Source organism: Bos indicus x Bos taurus, chromosome 25 (genome assembly GCF_003369695.1).
Source record: "Bos indicus x Bos taurus breed Angus x Brahman F1 hybrid chromosome 25, Bos_hybrid_MaternalHap_v2.0, whole genome shotgun sequence".
Taxonomy (NCBI): domain Eukaryota; kingdom Metazoa; phylum Chordata; class Mammalia; order Artiodactyla; family Bovidae; genus Bos; species Bos indicus x Bos taurus.
In genome coordinates, this window is record NC_040100.1 from 29134640 (window position 1) to 29152873 (window position 18234).

The window sequence follows — 18234 nt, forward strand, 5'->3', positions numbered from 1 at the left end:
ATGGGTGAAGAATGGGTCTAGTTTATCTTTTTCCATTAGTCCCACCACCATTTTTTTGAAAGTTTATTTCTGCCCCAGTAATTTGAATGTGTGTGCTCAGTCACTCAGTTGTATCTGACTCTTTGCAACCCTTTGGACTGTAGCCCACCCGGCTCCTCTGTCTATGGAAATTTTCAGGCAGGAATACCAGAATCGGTTGCCATTTCTTCCTCCAGGGGAATTTGAATACTACCATTACCAAAAACATTTTATTTATTTGACCGCCTCAGGTGTTAACTGCGTCATGCAGGAGCTTTTGTCGCGGTGTGCGGGCTCTTTGGTTGTGGCGCTTGGGCTTAGTGGCCCCTCGGCATGTGGGATCTTAGTTCCTGGACCAGGGATCAAACCTGTGTTCCCTGCATTGCAAGGCAGATTCTTCACCACTGGACCACCAGGGAAATCCCTGATTACTACCTTTATCATCCGCTAGATTTCTGTGTGCAGTTAGGGATATTTGGGGACTTTGTATTTCTTGAAGTACCGATGGTTCCATCTGAGTTTTCATTACACATTTATGTCTCAGAGGCTGTCATGTTCCAGAGTTTATAGCACAGAGGAATATTTAGGCCTCCTACCCCTTTTGAGATGGAGGGACATGTCCTTATTATCTTCCAACTTATGCTTTCTGAATTTTTCAAAATTTCTTGACACCAACCAAAAATAGTTTGTCTTTAAGAAAAATTTAAAGGTATTGTCAGTTTTCAAACAGCAAACTTGAGCATGAATTTTTAATACCCACCCCCCCAATACTTCCATTGGTATTCTCCCTTTTCTTCATGTCCCCTCAATAAAAGATGTTTCTGAAAGCTGCAGATAATACAGGTGAAAAGAAGACAGTGGCAGGCCAGCCAGCCATTCTTAAGAGGCCATTTGCTCTGGGCTCTGTTCTGCTTCTTATGGCTTTAAAGTACCACCACCTTCTTCTTGTCTCACAACTTAGCAAGTGTAAGGTTCAGGGAAGAGGGACCTGCAGGAGTAACATTTCTGAACTTGAATAATTGAGTAGCCTGAGTGCTTTATAGGTAACATTTTTAAAGCAGCGGTGCCCCACCTTTTTTGGCACCAGGGACCAGGTTCATGGAAGACAATTTTTCCACTGACTGGGGTGGGTGGTGGTTTCAGGATGATTCTCAAAAGGAGCTTGCAACCTAGATCCCTCACATGCACAGTTCACAATGGGGTTCACTGTCCTATGAGAATCTACTGCCCCCATTGATCCAACACGATGCGGAGCTTGGTCGGTAATATGAGCGATGGAAAGCGGCTGTGAATACAGATGAAACTTGACTTGCTGGCCCACGGCACACCTCCTGCCATGCAGAGGTTCATCACCCAGTACAGGTCCATGGTCTAGGGTAGGGGACCCCTGTTTTAAAGCAATCACTTCCTAGGGAAGGCTGACCCAGGGGCATGCTCACATTCTCTCTCTCGCTATCCACCCTTCTCTCTGGGCTGAAATGGCCTCCCTTAGGGGGAATGACTGGATTCTTTATGCTTTTCATAACGTGGGGCTATAATTTTTTTAAAAAACCTGTAAGACTCATTTAGAGGAGACAGGACTCACATTGGCCATGTGGTCTCTGTTTTTATCAAGTTCTATTTCAGGGAACATACTTTCTTAAGGAAAATCAGGACATGTAATCTGATCTAATTCAACATGTCAAATCCTATAAAGCTTTAAAAATGAAGCCAGGTTTAATGATAATCTTGAAAAGTCACTTTTTTGGAATAGAAGAAAATTCTATGAAGGTGGGGTATGGTTGTGTCTTTGCGACTCTATGGACTGTAGCCTACCAGGCTCCTCTGTCCATGCGATTTCCCAGGAAAGAATACTGGAGTGGATGGCCATTTCCTACGCCAGGGATCTTCTCAACCCAGGGATCAAATCTGTGTCTCCTGCATTGGCAGGCAGACTCTTGACTGCTGAGCCACCCAGGAAGCCCCGAGGTATGCCCCTTAAATATATTCAAATACACAAGTAGTGTGACAGCAGACAGACTCAAGAATTCTCCTGTTCTCCTGTATATCTGTTAGGCAGGCATGTAAGTAACAATGCTGTTTTGTGATTTAATGTAATCCATACCACTGCTTTGTTATGATTGCTCTGCTAGTCTGTTGTATTCTTTTGTTGCTGCTGCTGCTAAGTCGCTTCAGTCATGTCCAACTCTGTGTGATCCCATAGATGGCAGCCCACCAGGCTCCGCCGTCCCTGGGATTCTCCAGGCAAGAACACTGGAGTGGGTTGCCATTTCCTTCTGCAATGTGTGAAAGTGAAGTCACTCAGTCATGTCCGACTCTTCACGACCCCATGGACTGCAGCCTACCAGGCTCCTCCACCCATGGGATTTTCCAGGCAAGAGTACTGGAGTGGGGTGCCATTGCCTTCTCCGACTCTTCTGTTAAGATTGTTGTTTAGTCGTTCAGTCATGTCTGATTCTTTTCTACTCCATGGACTACAGGGCACCAGCCCTCCTGTCCTTCACTATCTCCTGGAGTTTGCTCAGACTCATGTCCATTGAGTCAGTGATGCAATCCAACCATCTCATCCTCTATCGCCCTCTTCTCCTCCTGCCCTCAGTCTTTCCCCGCATCAGGGACTTTCCCAATAAGTCGGCTGTTCGTAACTCTATCAAAATAAAGACCAGGGATTTTCGTCAAAACTTTTTTCTTTTAAACACTCTTAGATTCGTGTCTATCTGTGCACAAGTCTGGTACAGAAGATTCCTCTGAATAGGCTTGCTGTAGGTGTACGTTTAGACTTCAGTTCACAGTGAGGTCTTTAACCTGCACCTCCAGGCAGCAGCTGCCTGTATTGTTTGATTGCTAGTTAAGTGTTAATGGAATTAAGAGTGTTAAAATATTTTTATAGGCTTAGTCTTCCAGTTACTCTCAGCACCCTTCATGTTTTTCCTCTATTTGCATTTCAGTCTCACAGCCACCAGCACAGTAGGAAAGAGAAACCTGAGTCCCAGTCGAGCAGAAGCCGGCCTGGAGGCCCGAGCATCGGGGGAGATTTCTGACACTGAGCTTGAGCAGACAGATCCCTGTGCAGAACCCCTCTCAGAGGGAAGGAAAAAGGCCAAGAAACTAAAAAGGATGAAGAAGGACCTTTCTCCAACAGGTTTGTATCGAGTCTCACCAAGGGCCTGGAGCTGAGTCCTCTACAGTGCTCTAGAAACTCTCACTGGGGGGAAGAAATTACATCAGGGCTTTAGTTGATGGCCAAACCCATGTAGCCCAAAACGGGACCAGATGTTTTTTGGATCATTTTCATTTTAATTTGAGGAATCCCTTAACAGCCCTGGCTCTGGATAGCGTGAGGCTTGGCAGGGGCCTCCTTGTTAAAGATGATCAGCCCATTTTGGTAACCTTCTCTCTCTCCTCCATTGTTTAGAGGTTTTGTGATGTGTGTAAAGTCACCTGAGTATTTTAAATGTGTATGTGAGTTTGCACAGAGCTCTACTCCTACACGTGTTATTTTTAGTAGAATTTTCACTGTTCCTAGCCCAACCCCAGGCAACCTGAGTTTCTCTCGTAAGCAGAGTTACGTAAGAAGCAAAGGAAATGGGAAATGAACACATGTTGTGAACCCACTGTGTGCTAGACAGTGCAGGAGGAGCCTTCTCTCTCCTGGTTGAATTTCATTCTCACAATAGCTCTGACCTAGGAATTCACCCTTGTTTTAGTAATGGCAGATGTCTGAGCTCAGAGTGGCAAAGAAATGCGCATGTAGCTAGTAAGAAGCAGAGCAAGGACTTCCCTGGTGCTCCAGTGGTTAAGAGTCTGCCTGCCAATGCAGGGGACATGGGTTTGATCTCTGGTGTGGGAAGATCCCACATGCCGCAAGGGGCAACTGTCCCCCAGAGAAGAGACACCACCACAATGAGAAGCCCATACACTGCAGTTGGACAGTAGTCTCCCCCAACCCCGCTGCAGCTAGAGAAAGCCCACACACAGCAGTGAAGACCCAGTGCAGCCAAAAAATTAATTAAAAAAAATTTTTTTTAATTAAGTAAGTATAAATAATTTTTTTAAAGGAGCAAAAAAAAAAAAACAAACCCAAAAGCAGAAAGAAGCAGAAAGAGAAGGTGAGCTGAGTCCCACATCCCCTCCGTCCCACACACATGCTTTGGAGGCCCCAGGAGCTCACCCAGCCCTTGGTGCTCAGACCTTCTGCAGGCCCGAGTGCGAGGCAAGGAAGGGGCTTGCGGGGCAGCCAGAGCCTGAGAAAGGCCCTGCCTAGGAGATCCGACCAGAACCTGCTCAGCAGGCTGTCACAGCAACAGAAACGACAGCTGCTGCTGACTAAGTGCTTGTGGAGGGCCTGGCACTGCCCCTCAGACTTGACTGAAACACTTCGCTTCAAATCTCTGAGGTAGGCGTCATGGTCCATTTTACAATGAAGAGAACGAAAGCCTGAGAGAAGGCAGTGTCTTCAGCAAGTGGTGTTGGCCAAGCTGGAAGCCGCATGTAAATCAGTGACATTAGAAGACTCCCTCACACCATACACAACAGGGAGCCCAAAATGGCTTAAGACTTCAGTATAGAACATGGCATCATAAAACTCCTAGAAGAGAACATGGGCAAAACATTATCTTAAGTCTTGGCAATGTTTTCTTAGGTCAGTCTCCCAAGGCAATAGAAACAAAAGCAAAATAAACCAGTGGGGCCTACTCAAACTTATACAACCTTTTTACCATCTGAGACACTAGGGAGGCCCTTACACAGCAAAGGAAACTATAAACAAATTGAAAAGACAAAATCTATGGAATGGGAGAAAATGTTGCAAACGATGCAACTGACAGAGGCTTAGTTTCCAAAATATACAAGCAGCCCATGCAAGTCAACAACAGAAAAGCAAACTACCCAATCAACAAATAGGCAAAAGACCTAAGTAGACATTTCTCCAAAGAAGGCTTACAGATGAAAAGATGCTGCTGCTGCTGCTAAGTCGCTTCAGTCGCGTCCGACTCTGTGCGGCCCCGTAGACGGCAGCCCACCAGGCCCCGCCGTCCCTGGGATTCTCCAGGCAAGAACACTGGAGTGGGTTGCCATTTCCTTCTCCAATGCATGAAAGTGAAAAGTGAAAGTGAAGTTGCTCAGTCGTGTCCAACTCTTTGTGACCCCATGGACTGCAGCCTACCAGGCTTCTCTGTCCATGGGATTTTCCAGGTAAGAGTACTGGAATGGGTTGCCATTGCCTTCTCCAATTGTTAGAGAAATGCAAATCAAAATTACAATGAGGTACCACCTCACACTGGTCAGAATGGCCATCGTCAAAAAGTCTACAAATAATAAATGCTGTAGCCGCTGCTGCTGCTGCTAAATCATTTCAGTCGTGTCCGACTTTGTGCAATCCCATAGACGGCAGCCCACCAGGCTCCCCCATCCCTGGGATTCTCCAGGCAAGAATACTGGAGTGGGTTGCCATTTCCTCCTCCAATGCTTGAAAGTGAAAAGTGAAAGTGAAGTCACTCAGTCATGTCTGACTTGTAGCAACCCCATGGACTGCAGCCTACCAGGCTCCTCTGTCCATGGGATTTTCCAGGCAAGAGTACTGGAGTGGGGTGCCATTGCCTTCTCCAAAATGCTGTAGAGGGTGTAGAAAAAAGTTGGTAGGAACGAAAGCTGGTACAGCCACTATGGAGAACAGCATGGAGGTTCCTTTAAAAGCTAAAAATATACTTGCTGTATGATCGAGCAATCTCACTCCTGGACATATATCTGGAGAAAATTAATTCTAAAAGATACATGCACCTCAGTGTTCATAACCACACTGTGTACAGTAACCAAGACGTGGAAGCAGCCTAAATGTCCATTGACAGATGAATGGATAAAGATGTGGTACATATATACATGGGATATTACTCAATCATAAAAAAGAATGAAATAATGCCATTTGCAGCAACATGGATGCACCGAGAGATTATCATACTAAGCCAAATGTCAGAAAGAGAAAGACAAATACAATATGATATCCCTTCTATGTGGAATCTAAAATACGATACAAGTAAACTTATTTACAAAACAAAAACAGACTCCTAGACATAGAAAACAAATTTATGGCCATCAAAGGGGAAAGGGGACAGGGGAGGGATAGACTAGGAGTCTGAGAGTAGCAGATACAAACTGCTATATATAAAACAGATGAACAAGTTCCTGGTGTATGGAATGGGGGACCGTGTTCAATATCCTGTAACAAACCATAATGGAAAAGAGTATGAAAAACATCTATATGTATGTATATAATTGAATCCCTTTGCTCTAGACCAGAAACTAACACAGCATTGTAAATCAACTATACTGCAATTAAAAAGTTTTTGAAGAAAGGAGGGAAGGGGGAAGGAAAAGAGGAGAGGAGGAAACCGAGGCCTGAAGATTGTGTGACTGGCCCAGGGTCATGGAGCGCGTAAGTCAGGCCTGCAGGAAAGTGGGTATTTTTAAGCGCAGTTACATATTGTCTCTTTAGGATGAGGGGATGCCTGAGAGGGAAGTTACTCCTCCTGTATCTGACTTCGTGACAGTCACCCCGGTTAGTTGGAACCAACAGTCAGGTCAAAGGGTAGGAGTGGAGCCCTGGAGCTTGATTCATACCCAGGCCAAGAATCCATTGTGTTGCAGTTAATTCCTCTTTTTACACGTGGCTTGATCTGCCTGCTGGGCGTTTTCTGAATCTCATTGATATTAATGAAATCAAAGACAGCAGAAATGTCACAGATGCCTTTTTATGCATTGTGCTGAAGCTGCACTTTAACTGAAAACGTAAGTTCTTATTTGAAGTCTGGGCTGTGTGTTTGCACTGTGAGGCTGTGAGTCTCCACTCCTTAGAGAAGTTTTTAATCTGTAACATTGTCTTCACCTCTGATGCCCGAGGCCCCTGCTGTTGTGCCTGCTCCACAGATGTTAGATACTAAATGTTAGCCTGGCTGTCAGAGCTCATCCAGAGCATGACCAGGATCCAGGGGCTTTTCCCTTCTTGGATAGCTTTCCTTCACTTCTCAATCTCCTGAATTTTTTTTAATTATCTGTTACTTCTCAGGGACAGGATTTTAGGTTTTTTCCCTTCTGTCTCAGCACAGTCTCAAAGATATTAAAATACCTAATAATAGATTGCATTAATAGATTAGCTCTTTTTATAACTTTCATCATTTTAAGTGAAAACTTTCTGTGAGTTATTTGGGGTGAATTTATAACACCGTCATTTAAATAGTCTCTTTTTCCCTCCCATTGACAGTAAAGCTGTCACTGCCACAAGATTTGAGCATTAAAAAAAAAAAAATTTTTTTTTTTAGTTCTTTGTCTGTCCTGCTAAAGAAGAAAGAGAAACATCTTGACCACTTTTAATTGATCAGGTAACTTAAGAGCAATGAGTTTTCTCCTGGAACACCATTCACTGGGTTAGATCTTCCAGCAGCTCAGGCCTGGAAGTGCCCTGGATCCTCTTTAGCTGGTTTGTTTTCCGCACATAGTCCTAAAGTATCCGCAGGATGTAGGTCAAGATACCAGGTCCTGGGCCTGGCAGGTCAACCAATTTTGATTGCTCAGTTACTTTAAGGAGATCTTAAAATGAGCAAGAGAATAACTGATGTTTTCTAACTGTGGTGCCAGGAAGATTCTTGAGAGTCCCTTACACAGCTAGGAAATCAAATCAGTCAAGCCTAAAGAAAATCAACCCTGAATATTCATTGGCAGGACTGATGCTGAAGCTGAAGTTTCAGTACTTTGTCCACCTGATGTGAAGAGCTGACTCACTGGTGAAGACATTGATGCTGGGAAAGATTGAAGGCAGGAGGAGAAGGAGATAACAGAGGATGAGATGGTTGGATGGTATCATTGACTCAATGGACATGAGTTTGAGCAAACTCCAGGAGATAGTGCAGGACAGGGAAGCATGGCGTGCTGCATCCATGGGGTCACAAAGAGTGGAATGTGCCTGAGCAACTGACCAACAACAGAGTTCAGACTGAAAGGTCTGTGTTAAACTCCCAAAGCTTCAGAGTGTCCCAGGAGCCCAGAGCTGGAACTGGCTTAGAGTGTTTGGTACAGTGTGGCTTCATTTTTCCTGCAGAGAAGGGTTCTAAGGCATCAAGCTCAGCAGTCCTACTGGGGACAGTATCTTTTTTTTTTTTTCTTATAACTATAAAGTGTTTCATCACTACATTTAATGATAAATTCCAGAGAACACACTATTATCACTAGTTTTATTTTATAACAAGATCAGATGTTGTGGTAGTATATTTATCTGAGTAATTATTATTTTAAATACATCCCTCACTATAGATTAACCTTCTATGCAGGGCTTTTGTCCTTAAACTAATTAGATACTCAATAAATATGTCTTCAATAGGTAGAATACATGAAACCATACAATGTGATAACAGTATTTGCATGAATTCCTTTTATAAGGCCAGTGATGAGATTCTCAGCCAGGAATTACTCTGTCAGTTCTTTCACATGCATGCATACTCAGCCACTTCAGTCGTGTCCGACTCTTCATGACCCCATGGACTGTAGCCCACCAGGCTCCTCTGTTCTTGGGATTCTCCAGGTGAGAGAATACTGGAGTGGGTTGCCATGCCCTCCTCCAGGGCATCTTCCCAACCCAGGGATCGAACCCGCATCTCTCATGTTGCAGGTGGATTCTTTTACCCACTGAGCCACCTGGAGAGCCATTGATGCTTTTATCTTGGTCCTAGTCCCCATCTTGTGCTCCTACTATCTAATTGTCCGCTTCTATGTGGACACTCAAATCCATGATGGCCAAGGCTTTTCTGATATAAATATGTATAGGATACTCGAAATCTTTTTGTACTGAAGTCCCCAAATTCAGCACCTTGACAAGTGCTCCCATGACTCACTGGGGTGCATTGGGTGCCCAGAGCACTGCCAGTGAAGGCATGGGAAACGTAGAAGACAGGCTTCCACCAGTAGGAAGTGTTCTGTTTTCCAAGGGGAAGGCAGCAAAAAGTAGGACCATAGGATATCACTTGGGTTTCCCTGGTGACTCAGATGGTAAAGAATCCACCTGCAATGTGGGAGACCTGGGTTCGATCCCTTGGTTGGGAAGATCCCCTGGAGAAGGGAATGGCAACCCACTCCAGTATTCTTGCCTGGAGAATTCCATGGACAGAGGGGCCTGGTAGGCTATAGTCCATGCGGTCTCAGAGAGTCAGACACTACTAACTTTCACTGTTTTTCACAGGATATCATGTACCATAGCAATTTCTGTCCAACTGATGCTCAAGAAATCCCCCCCAAAACAGTGTCATTTTTCTTAGTTATACATCTTAATATCAAAGATACACTGAGACTTAAGTGCTGGATGCCTTCCCACAGAACAAAAGGACTTAAGTTGCAGAAAAATGACGATTTAATATATATACCAGACATTGTGCTAGGAATGTCCTTTATAATCTAGTCATTATAAAAACTGAGTAAAGTGTAGAGTCATTATCTCTGATTTATAGAGAGGAAAAAGACTCAAAGAATCACACATATGCAAAGTCAAATACAGCTGCTGTTGAGGGTGGCGGGGAGGGCTGTCTGAGCCAGAGCAAAGGCATCAAACCTCCCTGCAGTATGTAGTGTCTCCGAACTTCAGAGGACGCGAAGGGTTCTTCCCACAGGTGAATGTTTCTGGCAGCCGTTCTAGATCAGAAGCAACTACCCACCCAGACTTTCTTGTGATGAAGTCATGTGATAAAAATCCAAGATACTCTTCCCTTTTGGAGATTTTTATCTGCATGTCATGTGATTTAGTAAATGTTTTTCTCCTGAATGTAGTTGTTTCTATCCTGTTTTCAGGAAGCAAATGTATACTATCAATCCTCCCCCTTTTATACTCATTGGAGCTAATGGAGATTGATAATGCTGTCTGCTCTTCTCTGGGGCAGTCAAGGCGTACTCTCCATTGGTGCATAAAGGAAACAGCTCCATGTGCTGTATATGCTGGAGTCAGCTGTCTATAAGAAGTGTTTCCCAGACAGTGTTTGATGGGTGAGTGTCCACAGCGCCCTTGCTCTTGCTAAGGAAGTGAATTCATATTCCAGTGGCCTGATGCTGGTCGGACTAGCCAGTCTCAAAATACAGATGGACTGTCCAATAGCCGAGGTTCCACCTCTAACGCTCTTAGTGTTCACAGAGCAGGGCCGAGAGCTGTGGCTGTTCCTGGTGACTTCTCATGTAGCAGTGATGTCGTTCCAAGTCTCTTTTCCCCCTTACGTTTAAAACACAACACAGGAGAGCTTTCCATGTTTGCCAAGAACCGAGAGTTTTATTGGAGTCTTGACTAATCTGCTGATTTTTTTCCAGCTTCAGCCCTTAGGGTTCAGTGTAAAAATGGAGACTCTACTTGGAACAGCAGTCTCCTCTTGCTGTTAGAGGTCTCCTGAACTCAGAAACGTGCTCTGCAGTTGGTGCTGTCGATCACCTGAGTGGCCAGCTTAGGGAAGCCCAGGAGCTTTCTAACTACTCAGTTCAGATATGGATTTCAGCTTGTGCTCCGTGAGTGCCCTTCCTCTTCCTCCAGGCAGCCCTTGGGGACTCCCCACACGCCATCCAGGGGAGCCCTTCTCTGGGAGATCTTCCTGACCCACAGACCGAACCTGGGTCTCCTGCATTGCAGGTGGATTCTTGACTGTCTGAGCCACCAGGGAAGCCCTCAACTCTTAAGTAGGTGAAAGGCAGCAGAAACAATCACCTTTTGTTTCCACTTTTTACTTTCTTTTGTTGTTTTGTTAATAAAAATAATGGGCTCACTATGAAAATCAGTTAAATGAAGGAAAATAGAAGAATATACAATCCCGCAGTTACTTGGTACTCTGTTAACAAGTATTTCTCTCTCAGTTCAGTTCAGTCGCTCAGTCGTGTCCGACTCTTTGCGACCCCATGAATCGCAGCACGCCAGGCCTCCCTGTCCATCACCAATTCCCGGAGTTCACTCAGACTCACGTCCATCGAGTCAGTGATGCCATCCAGCCATCTCATCCTCTGTCATCCCCTTCTCCTCCCGCCCCCAATCCCTCCCAGCATCAGAGTCTTTTCCAATGAGTCAGCTCTTCGCAGGAGGTGGCCAAAGTACTGGAGTTTCAGCTTTAGCATCAGTCCTTCCAAAGAAATCCCAGGGCTGATCTCCTTCACAATGGACTGGTTGGATCTCATTGCAGTCCAAGGGACTCTCAAAAGTCTTCTCCAACACCACAGTTCAAAAGCATCAATTCTTTGGCGCTCAGCCTTCTTCACAGTCCAACTCTCACATCCATACATGACCACAGGAAAAACCATAGCCTTGACTAGACAAACCTTTGTTGGCAAAGTAATGTCTCTGCTTTTGAATATACTGTCTAGTTTGGTCATAACTTTCCTTCCAAGGAGTAAGCATCTTTTAATTTCATGGCTGCAGCCATCCTACCTATCGTTTTTATGCATAGTTGGATCATACTCTGTATGCCATTTAGTATCTTGTTTTCCCCCATCTAAAAACTCTTGGTCAAATAATTTAAATTATCAGCATATTTTATATTAAAATTTGGGTGTTTTTTTTTAAACAATATTCTTCATACCTTTTGCAGGGTCAGCTTTATTAAGATTCAGTTTACATACAGTGAAAGTCATTACTTTGAGGTGTACAGGCTGACGAGTTTTGACAAATGTGTACAGTCATATAAGCATCACTGTGCTCAAGAAATAAAGCAGCTATTCCAGAAGATTCCCTCGTGTCCCTTTGCAGTCAGCCGCTCCCCGTCCCTAGGTCCTGGCAGCCACCGATCTGCTTTCTGTCACTGTAATTTTGCCTTTTCCGAGGGTCATTTAAATGGAATCATTCGATAAGTAACCCCTTGGGTCTTGCCCTTAGCGTAAGGCCTTTGACGTTTGTCTGTGTTGTTGTCCACGTCACTGGTTCATTCCTCTCTTCTGTGGACTAACAGTCCACTTTTCAGACCTATCACTATTTGTTTATCCATTTTTGCCTTTTGGCATTTAGGTTGTTAGCAGCTGAGAGTCTAGCAGATGTAAACATTCTGTGTAAGTTTTTATGTGAACTAAGTGTTCATTTCTTTGGAATAAACACCTACGGGTGGACTTACTGTGTCATATGGTAAGTGTATGTTTAATTTTATAAGAACCTGGCCCACTGTTCTCCAGGGTGGCTGCAGCGCTCCGCATCTGCACCAGGGCTCAGCGGCTCTGCAGTCAGCAGTGCTGGTGGTGTGCTTAGTAGCCATTCCAGTGACGTGGACTGGTATCTCTTTATGGCTTTGGTTTGAATTTCCCTAATGACTGACAATGTTAAATATCTTTTTATGTGATTTTTTTGTCCATTGAAATATCTTCTTTGGTGAAACGAGTGTTTAAATCTTTTGCCTGTTTTTCATTGGGCTGTTTGTTTTTTCTTATTGAATTTTGAGAGTTCTTATGGATTCAGGATACAAGTCCTGTTGAGTGTTTTACAAATTCTTTTGATGGTGCTTTTCATTCTCTTAGCAGTGCCTTTCAGTAGTAGATGTTTTACATTTTAATGGAATCCAGTTTATCATTTTTTTCCCTTGAATTATGCCTTTGGTGTCAAATGTGAGAAATCTTTGCTTTATTCAAGAACTGTTTTCTTCTAGAAGTTTTCCAGTTTCAGGTTTTACATTTAGATATACCATCCATTTTGTATATGATGCAAGGTACAGTCCATCATAGCAGGAGACAGATGTCCTGAAGTTTCTGTTGAAAAAGAAAAGTTGTTCCTGAGTAATTCTTTGCATTCTAGTTACCACATAGGGCTGTGAAAAGCGAGTTCCCTGGAAAACTGACCACAGTTTCTTATCCATTAGCTTTGAAATGGGTCCTTCAACGGTCTACAGCTCTCCCTTTCTGGAAGGTGCTTAGAACGAGCACCAGCACTCTGGTCTAGGTCTCCTTTAGTTGGTTCACAAAATTCTGGTTGCTCTGTGCACACCATCCTTTCTCAGCAGCTGCACATTGTAAGTGGCTCTCTTTGACTGCAGGCTGTTGGCTTCCCCGGGCAGTAACCACATGCAATGTTGGGCCACCTTCTCCACAAGGGGAAGGAGCTAACGAGCATTCAGAACTGGCTCTGTGCCAGGAACATAGCTGAATCATGGAAATCCTCTGAGGCTCGAAGTAGCATTGAGTGTACCTTACAGATACGGGTGAGAGTTGCTCGGAGTCTTACAGCTACTGGGACAGTCCCACCACACTTGCCTCTCTCCCGTTTCTGCGTATTCCGTTGTTTCTCGCTTGCTCTCCACAGAGTCACTCCTGTGTGGTTTCTTTTTGTTTGTTTGTTTTGGGCCACATCCGGTCTTGATTGTGGCACGCAGGATCTTCCTTGTGGTGCAAGCTCCGTATTCGCAGAGCTCGGGCTTAGTTGGAATCGAACCTGTGTTCCCTGCATTGCAAGGTGGATTCTTAACCACCAGGCCACCAGGGAAGTCGTCCTCCTGTGTGTGGGACGGTGTGCCACCAGACTCACACGCACTCCCATCCAGGTAAGGGCGGGTGCTGTGGTAAGGATGACAGCACAGCTGCTTTTAGCCATTGATCTTTTTCCCTCTCAGTTTTATTTCAGCACCACCCCCCCACCAACATTTGGCCTTGTGGCTTTTACCTTTAGAATATCTGATAGGCTGCTGTATTATTTCTTTGCTATGTGAATTACAAAAACGCCCTTCCTGATGTCAGTTTTCCTCCCTGTCATTAAGTACTGTGTGACTGGGTGGTTGAGAAGGGGGTCAGGCTAGTTTAATCTTATCCTGGGCCGTCTGCAGAATTTAGTTGTTCCCTGGAGGGGACTGTTTGTGTTTTGCTTTGTTTTTCAATAACCTTTATTCCTTCTCCTTCCTTTTTAAGTTTTATGTATTTATTTATTTATTTTTGGCTACACTGGGTCTTCATTGCTGTGCGAGGGCTTTCTTTAGTTGCAGCAAGCGAGGGGCTACGCTCTAGTTGCAGTGCGAGGGCTTCTCGTTACAGTGGCTTCTTGTCCTGCGGAGCACAGGCTCTAGGGCACACGGGCTCAGGAGTTGCAGCTCATGGGCTTAGTTGCCCCACAGCATATGGAATCTTCCTGGACCAGGGATCAAACCCACGTCCCCCACATTGGCAGGCAGATTCTTAACCACTGGCCCCCCAGGGAAGTTCCCACCGTTATTCCTTTTCAACGGGATCATGGGAATCGGTCATGGGGACCATCTCCTGCTCACCTTCAATTCTCTGGAGCAGTCCCGGGACACGCGTGTTCCGTGCAGCCATGAGACTCCCGACAGAACTCTTTAGATGACGTCCCCTCCTGCTCTTCTCATCCTGTCTCTCTGGGTTTTATCTCAGTAGAGGAGGAGAGGGGCGGAGTCTCACGCCAGCACAAATCCTCGTGTTACTTCACGTGTTTGGACCCAGTTACCTTCACGCCTTCCTGTCACGGGCAGTAACCACCCTCAGGTGAACAAGTGCCCCTGTTTTTGAAAGTTACTCTCCGCTTCAGGCATCATCACAGACCTCTCCCCTTTTTCAGTCTTGGACTGTTAGCTGGGGCTGGCTTTGCCTGTTTCCCTGCCAGCCCTACCTTAGGGCTTAAATAATGCATGATATCCCGGCTATGGGAGCACCTAGCCGGCCACATTTTCCATCATGAACATGCCGTTTCCTGACTTAGTTCCCATGTATTTGGCTGTGGACATCGGTGGTCCAAGCAGTGACCCAGTGGTGCTGCTGCTGTTGCAGAAAGTTTCCGAATGAAGAAGAGCTTGTAACTTTGGGGTGAAACTGTAACAGAAGAGGCTCCTTTAGGCCACGAAGACCGTAGCCAGTGTTGCTGAAATAGGAAAGAGCTACAAGCTGCTTTTGCAGATCTGTTTTGGGATGTCTGAACCCCCACTGGTCAGCTTCCCTCTAGCGACTGTCTAGCCACCAGCCCCTGAGACTTCTTGTCTGGTTGATAGTCACTGCAGCACAGAGAAACTCATCCTCCCAGGCCTTTGGCAGGGATCTCAGTTCTGGGGGAATCTGGACCCCCATCTCAGCCACTTGCTGTAAAATGGGCACATTAGTGCCACTAAACCGGGCTTTTATGAAGATTAAATGAACTAAGTGCCCGGCATGCTGCGTAGCAAAGAATATGGGAGTGTGTGCTCACTGGAGGATGCTTAACTCCTGTGAAGTCAGTACAGACGCCCAGACAGGAGGCACTCCCTGGATCCTGTGGTGATGTTTCTGCAGCGTGGCCTTCATATGCCGGGCACTGCTCTCCAGCGACAAGACCATCCCAGCCCTGGCCCTGGTCAACGCTGTCCGGGCAGCTCCTCTTTCTTTCCCCTGGCCAGGGCAGCCCTCTCCTTATTCACCTTCTTTTGTCCTCTCCCACCAGGAAGCATCTCAGACAGCTCGGCCAAGCTCTTCGAAGTCCCCGACACATGGTAACCAAGACCAGAGTGGAACAACCCCGCTGGTGCTGTTGCCGAGAAGGAAAGAAGCAGCTGGCACGTTTGGAAGCCATACCGCATTTCACTGAATCTACTGTGGTGTGGGAGGAGCCTGAAACCAAGTGTGTCTCCTGAAAAAACCCCAGTTCTTGTTTTCAAGGCTGTGTTCCTTCCTCCTCAGCCTCACCTGCGTGCTGGCTGGCGCTCAGCGTGTTACCGACTGTCGTGCATTCATGATTCACCAGGTCATTAAGGTCATTACTTGTTGCTCATGTGAAACCCTCCAGTCACAGATCTGTGTGTGCGAATCCACCCAAAGGGGAAGGCCAACCGTGAGACCCGCGGAAAGAGCCGACGCTCTTGTGTGCTGTGACCATGAATTTGGGGTTGAACCTCTCGAGAGGTTCACGCTCAGGCCCAGGGGCAGCCCCGGGGTGTGGTACGGCCTCCCATGAAGAATTCGGTTGTGTCTGCCTGCTTCTCATCATTGCTGCCCGAAACCACGAAGCTCCGAGCTTGTTTTCCTGGTAGCAAGATGTCTACCACCGTCAACATGCCTTGACCTTTGGGGCATATTTATTTAGAGGTGTTTTTTTTTTTCCCCCTAAGATGTGAGTTTCTCATGGTGGGGTGTACGAATGAAAAGTTAATTTCTGTTTTCCCAGGTAGCGCTGCATTCCGTGTCTTAGCCAGTGTCTTGTCTGTCTGTCTGGTGGTGTCTGGGGGTGAGGTGGCCAGTGTGCGTACGTGTGCATGTGTGTGAAATCATAACAAATCAACACCGTGTACCAGCCTTTCTCTGTCAAACCAGATCACAGCAGCGACAGAATCCCGTGGATCTGCTTCCTACAGATCATTGTTAGATATTTAACATTTTTGTATCATGGAAATTAAAAAAAATGAAAAATGTATTTCCGAAAGATGAAAATTAAAGAGATTTTCTTAGGATTCTCGGTTTTTTCTTTTCTCTTCTTTTGTAAGTGAATGACATACTTAATCTCTGCATAGATGTATTTCTCTTTAAAGATCACCCCAGAAAAAGCTCTGCAAAGTCAGTAAGCCTGGTGCTTTTTTTTCTTCTTTTTTCTCTCTCTCTTAACCTCTAACCCCTTACACCTGCCTTGATGAGTCAGGCGCCTGGTGCTGGAGGGGAGCCGATGGTCAGCAGTGTCAGAGGGGTGCATCTTCATGGTGGGAAGGTTCTGAGCAGAATTCAAGGTCTCGAGGGAATTCAGATTTGTAAGATGCTTTCCCCAGTTAAGGGCCTCTTGACATTTCCCAGTTCCCCGAGAGTTTGATAGCCCCCAAGTTACAAACCCAGGCTCCCCTGCTCCTCGCCGCTGTCACTGTGCACAGCCCACTGGGAAAGCGTGACGGAAGGCTGAGGCCAGACAAAGGAGCGTCTCCAGGAGGATTTAGAGGTGCTGCTGGACGCCGCTGAGTCATTAAAACCCGCAGGAAGAAACAGATGCACGTGACGCTGCTTATAACAGCACGGACAACAGGGCAGACCAGTGCAAGGTGGTGGTCGGCGCACTTACTGAACGCAATTCCGCCTGATGGGTGTGCCGGGCGTGGAAACGCCGAGCGGGGGGGGCGGGGGGGGGGGGGCGGCCTAATGACCTTCGCACCGTGCAAGGCCTCCGGGGGAGAGACGAGGACTATTCTCAGGCATGAGATTCTTCATTGTCACCTGAAGCCCAGTTCTTCCTGTTCAAATAGTGTCACGGACACACAGCTTACAGTCCAGAGGGGTTTGGGGAGGTGCTCTTTAGAAAGGGCTTCTGCCCTAGAGCCTCATGGGATATGCCTGCCTCCTGCTGTGTGTTCCTGGGTACATTATTACCCTCTCTGAGCCTCAGTTTCCTGAATCATGAAAACAGGATTATACTATGAACCTACTTTACAGGGTGGGGTGAGGGTTAAATGGAATCGTGTCAAACACCCAGCACTCACACGCATGCACAGTGAGTTGTAGTGATACTTGAAGACGCTTTTGATCTGAAACCCTGGTTGGAGTTGACACAGGCATGATAGGGGCAGGGGGAGGGGTTGAATTAGCGTTAAATACCCAGCTAAGCCCTGGTACGTGCCCAGACCCCTATTTTCCCAACTGTATCAAATGCTGTACAGCAGGTGAACTGGGTTGGCCCTCCTGCCTATTCACACGCACACACAGGCTTTCTCCATGTCTTTTCTGGGTTTGAAACCCTGGGATGCTGCTTTGGCTTTTCCATACCGAGACTCGAGCATGTTAGGATAATGAGGCTGTGGTTCTGGGGTTTCTTTTTTTTTTTTTTCCCATGCTGTGTGACTTGCAGGATCTTAGTTCCCTGACCAGGGGTGGAACCGATGCCCCCTGCAGTGGAAGCGCGGAATCTTAAGCCCTGGACCACCAGGGAAGCGCCTGGGGTTTCTTTTCTCTTTTCTTGGTTGTGCTGGGCCTTTGTTATGTGCGAGTTTTCTCTAGTTGTGGTGAGTGGAGGCTGCTTATTGTGGAGCAGAGGCTTGAGGTGCCAAGGCTCCATGGGTTTAGTTGCCCAGCTGGCATGTGGAATAGTCTCAGACCAGGGATCGAACCTGGGTCCCCTGAATTGGCAGCTGGACTCTTAACCACTGAACCACCGAGTCCTGTGGTTTCTTAAGTACTGTAACCAAACCTGGAGGCAGGTGTGGAAGTGGGGACCTCAGAGTTTCCCTTCAAGTCCTTCTGTAGTTCTCTGATTTTAGAGCTGGGTGGAGACTGAGTGCTGCGGCTCTATTTTCT

The 18234-nt window shown here is 46.2% G+C and overlaps 1 protein-coding gene across 6 annotated transcripts in view; it reads left to right on the forward strand.

The window, feature by feature from the left end:
- PARN (poly(A)-specific ribonuclease) overlaps positions 1-16415 on the forward strand; it is a 179350-nt gene extending 162935 nt beyond the window's left edge. For all 6 annotated transcript variants that reach the window (XM_027526579.1, XM_027526575.1, XM_027526578.1 and 3 more), the window contains 2 exons: positions 2967-3160; positions 15413-16415. In XM_027526579.1, the coding sequence (XP_027382380.1) occupies positions 2967-3160; positions 15413-15465 (247 nt within the window). In that variant the 3' untranslated portion in view covers positions 15466-16415. The remainder of the gene's footprint in view (positions 1-2966; positions 3161-15412) is intronic.
- The last annotated feature ends 1819 nt before the right edge of the window (positions 16416-18234 follow it).